The sequence below is a fragment of the Berghia stephanieae genome, chromosome 1 (assembly GCF_034508935.2).
Source record: "Berghia stephanieae isolate SIO BIC M18660-M18661 chromosome 1, UCSD_Bste_1.3, whole genome shotgun sequence".
In the NCBI taxonomy this organism is placed as follows: domain Eukaryota; kingdom Metazoa; phylum Mollusca; class Gastropoda; order Nudibranchia; family Aeolidiidae; genus Berghia; species Berghia stephanieae.
Genome location: NC_088360.1, coordinates 96,446,892 through 96,451,891, shown reverse-complemented (window position 1 = coordinate 96,451,891; position 5,000 = coordinate 96,446,892). Strand labels below are relative to the sequence as shown.

The following is a 5,000-nucleotide window of genomic DNA, read 5'->3' as shown; positions in this document are numbered from 1 at the left end:
GGACCAAAAGTGCCCAGGTAATTATTTTTGTCAACGTTTCATAGATTCATCATAGCCAAATAGCTTTAGAGTACTTGAATTATTTCTCAACAGACCATGTGAAACAAAATCGTTATGGTTTAAGTATACGAAGCCTATTATGAGTCTATTTTTTTGTGCCAGCTCTATTTAAAACGTTCCTCATTGCTTGCAGAAAAGAACTCATTCACACTGTTTAGTGGGACAATGTATATAAAGCGTCCAACCGAAAGTGGGCTACGCTGGACCCCGAATTATTATTATCTTTGTCATCCTTTGACCTTTGCAGGTCCGCCTACTACTTCGAAAAATTAGGCCCAGTTAGTGAGTATTTCTCACAATATTTTGACACACTGATAAAGGAAGTGCATCGAAACAACTGCCGACAATATGAAACTTTTTCCAATCATCTGTGTTAAAATTGTGAGTGATGCTCAGGATCCATGGGCTGTTTCCTCCGAGTGATACGCAAGCACATAGGTGGCTTAAAAATCACCCATTGACGACAATGAATTTGAAATTCTCCTGAGGAAATACCGCAAAGTTATGTTTGGAGATGATTTCATGAACTGGGCTTGTCAAACAGCTCAACACATCATATGTCATTTTTTAACGATCAAAAAATGAAGCCCTATCGTGTTTCGATTAACCAAGGAATCACTCCAGACATTCTGCAATTGGTGAAGGTTCAGCGATGAAGCACATTTATATCTAACTGGAAACATTAATTCTCGTAACATTATCCATTTGTCAATAAAGCGACCAGAAATCATCGAACGAGATCGACAAGTGCAAAAAAGCAACAGCATGGGTAGCTTTAAGCGCTCAGGGCATCACCGAGCAGTTTTGGTTTTGTGATAAAAATGGACAGACACACAAATCGTTATGCCAAAGTATTGGGGCAATTTTTTGCGGTCTTTGGGACGATTGTGTAGCAAAGAGGAACAGCAATGGTTTATGCAGTATTGTGCAGCTGCTCACTTTGGTGATTGTATCGTAAGCCGTTGTACGGAGCATCCTTGGGCCTCTCACAGGCCCAACTTCAACCTTCTGGATTTTTTCTTTGGGGTTATCTAAAATAACAAATATCGGGTGAAAGATTCCATAGTCTTTATGAACTGAGACATCGAGTAGAACAACTAGCAAAAGTTATTGGTTTGTGAGAGAGTCATATATCATTTATCACGAGAGTACGCAAATGTGTAGGACGAAAACGTCATTCCGAGCATCCCCTTTGATAAATTCACCATACATATACTAGTGGTTTGGCTTTTCTGTTAAAACAAATGTAACTGTTGCTTCGAATGGTTCCAAAATGTTATTTGCTTAATAAATGTAAATTATATTCAACCAACACATTATGTGATATCCAATATCCCCATAAGGATATAAAGTTTGACACACCCGGCATAGAGCACAATAGGTGTATATCACAAAACAAGACTGTAAACACAACTCTCTTCTGCCTCTCAGGCGTGTTACAATCATGTATAAATCATCATCGTCATCATCATCATCATCATCTTTATCATCATCATCATCATCATCATCATCATCATCATCATCATCATCATCATCATCATCATCATCATCGCCATCATCATCGTCATCATCATTGTCATGGTCTCAAGTGAGTAAAGAGCTACTCGACTATGCATAAAACAAAGATAAGAAGATAAGGCCCCAGAATTTACCAGTTACTTTAAAATGAAGAACAATTAATAATTTGTTTAAGATGAAATAAAAAGAAAGATAAATAAGGATTCTGGAATTTACAAATAGAAAGATTGAGATATTACGTAACTTATGATAATACTCGTATAATATCAGGTTTGTAAGGTTCCACTTCCAGGCAGTTGAGAAGGTATGAATTATGTATTCCTCCGACGGCGGGCTCAGGTTTGTAAGGTTCCACTTCTAGGCAGTTGACAGGGGATGAATTATTGATTCCTCCGACGGCGGGCTCAGGTTTGGTCCTGTACTGTCAAAGGTAAAAGCTCCGGCGCCTTGATGGTGGAGATAAAGATATCCACAAAGTACCAAAAGATAAAAATCTTCAAATATATCGATGTATAAGGAATGGAGCGACTGGCCGTCCGGCATAGATTGCAGACTGAAGTGAGTGTAGAATGTTAGACCTATCAGCTTTTATAATAAGTGGCTACGTGACAGAATGTAGAACGAAACGTATTCACTAATTAGAAATTAATTCGAGGGAAGGCTATAAAAGGAAAGATGATCTAATATTAGAAGGTAAAGATTTTCTAAGCCTACGGAAATATAACTGGAGTGAGATGAATTCAGTTCTTACTAAAATAAAAAAATTAATAAGATAATTGTGAACAATCTTTACTGTGACAATCATCATCATCATCATCATCATCATCATCATCATCATCATCATCATCATCATCATCATCATCATCATCGCCATCATCATCGTCATCATCATTGTCATGGTCTCAAGTGAGTAAAGAGCTACTCGACTATGCATAAAACAAAGATATGAAGATAAGGCCCCATAATTTACCAGTTACTTTAAAATGAAGAACAATTAATAATTTGTTTAAGATGAAATAAAAAGAAAGATAAATAAGGATTCTGGAATTTACAAATAGAAAGATTGAGATATTACGTAACTTATGATAATACTCGTATAATATCAGGTTTGTAAGGTTCCACTTCCAGGCAGTTGAGAAGGTATGAATTATGTATTCCTCCGACGGCGGGCTCAGGTTTGTAAGGTTCCACTTCTAGGCAGTTGACAGGGGATGAATTATCGATTCCTCCGACGGCGGGCTCAGGTTTGGTCCTGTACTGTCAAAGGTAAAAGCTCCGGCGTCTTGATGGTGGAGATAAAGATATCCACAAAGTACCAAAAGATAAAAATCTTCAAATATATCGATGTATAAGGAATGGAGCGACTGGCCGTCCGGCATAGATTGCAGACTGAAGTGAGTGTAGAATGTTAGACCTATCAGCTTTTATAATAAGTGGCTACGTGACAGAATGTAGAACGAAAAGTATTCACTAATTAGAAATTAATTCGAGGGAAGGCTATAAAAGGAAAGATGATCTAATATTAGAAGGTAAAGATTTTCTAAGCCTACGGAAATATAACTGGAGTGAGATGAATTCAGTTCTTACTAAAATAAAAACTTAATAAGATAATTGTGAACAATCTTTACTGTGACAATCATCATCATCATCATCATCATCATCATCATCATCATCATCATCATCATCATCATCATCATCGTCGTCGTCGTCGTCATCATCATCATCATCATCATCATCATCAGCATCATCATCATCATCATCATCATCATCATCATCCAAGACATCCTAATCACAACCACCGGCAATATCTCCACCATCACAACCACATCCTGATCAATACTACTACCATTCTAATATCATCACCCTCCATCTCCATCGTTATGATTACTTTAGTTTTGTTTATATTTTCTCTGTGTCTATGTTTCTATCTATGTTTCAACACCAACAACCACAATTTCAACAACAACAACAACGACGACGAGGACGACGACGACGACAACCCATCTCCACAAAAGAACCCCCCCCCCCCCCCCCCCCCACGAACAACAACGAAAACAAATATAACAAAAAAAAAAATTATTATATTTTCTTTATCCATTTTAGGCCTGCCTTCGGGGACGTGCTTAAACGTATACGGACGAGAGAAATGTATAAAAGATCATGGTCGTTTACATGAAGTATTTCTTGATGAAATGCTACCTGGTGAAGTAGATAAAAGATGCTCAAAGTTTAAAGCGTAAGTCTTAAAAATTATGTTTTTATTTCTTTGGAATTAAAAATATGCTTCATTTTAAATGAATTTGATTGTACTATGTAATGCATCTCTTGTTAATAAGTTGATTGCCGATTTAGGTCTAAATCTACGTTCAGTAAAATAGTAATCCAACACGAGGCCCGGATGAAGTCTGGAAGAAAGAGGGAAATTGTTGGGGTATTTGGATGAAATGAGTTCAATAGCAAAGAGTACATTTCACCAACTTAGAAATACAGATCAAGAAATTGATAGGTTAAAGTCCGTCGGCTTTCTTTGAACGCTTGAAATAGTCTCGATAGAATAATACTTTCAAATAGGCATCAGAAGAAAATATGCATTTCTTGTCCATTTTTGATGCACGGTATGAACACACAGGTATTATGTGAGCCCCATAGAAAATGATGGACCATGATGAAGAGGGAACTCAAAACATGTGTCCTCAATTCGGATATCCATTTGAAACATTTGGGACGAAATGACGAAATATTACGTTGAGAATCCAATAAACTCCATGAATATGAGGGTCCGAGTATTGCAAAATGCAAATGGCGAACAATGCAAAGTATTCGTATCAAGCTGAAACTGGTTAATTCCAAACCTCATGCATGTCATTTGCTTGATACAAGTTTTGTCAGTTAATTATTAATTGGCCATTGAGATTTGTAATATCAAATGGTTTCTTATACAAATGTAGTTAATAGATTGTTAAAATATTTAATTGAATGAATCCTCAAATTTTGCGAAGTCTGTTCTTTTTTTTTTTTTTTTGTCGATCCATTTTGATTGAAGATAATGCTGGCCACATTCAACTGTCTATCCATTTTATTGAAGATAATACTGGCTACATTCAACTGTCGATCCATTTTGATTGAAGATAATACTGGCTACATTCAACTGTCGATCCATTTTATTGAAGATAATACTGGCTACATTCAACCGTCGATCCATTTTGATTGAAGATAATACTGGCTACATTCAACCGTCGATCCATTTTGATTGAAGATAATACTGGCTACATTCAACTGTCGATCCATTTTCATTGAAGATAATACTGGCTACATTCAACTGTCGATCCATTTTGATTGAAGATAATACTGGCTACATTCAACTAGATGAATGAAACGTGAACCAAATAAAAAATAGAAGTACTTAGCTCTTAAAAGATATA

At 36.4% G+C, this 5,000-nt stretch overlaps 1 protein-coding gene across 1 annotated transcript in view; it reads left to right on the top strand.

The window, feature by feature from the left end:
• LOC144964880 (uncharacterized) overlaps positions 1–5,000 on the top strand; it is a 28,465-nt gene that overhangs the window by 17,586 nt on the left and 5,879 nt on the right. The window contains exons 2-3 of the mRNA XM_078899615.1: positions 1–17; positions 3,682–3,814. The exon at positions 1–17 is cut by the window's left edge and continues 111 nt beyond it. Coding sequence (XP_078755741.1) covers positions 1–17; positions 3,682–3,814 — 150 coding nt within the window. The remainder of the gene's footprint in view (positions 18–3,681; positions 3,815–5,000) is intronic.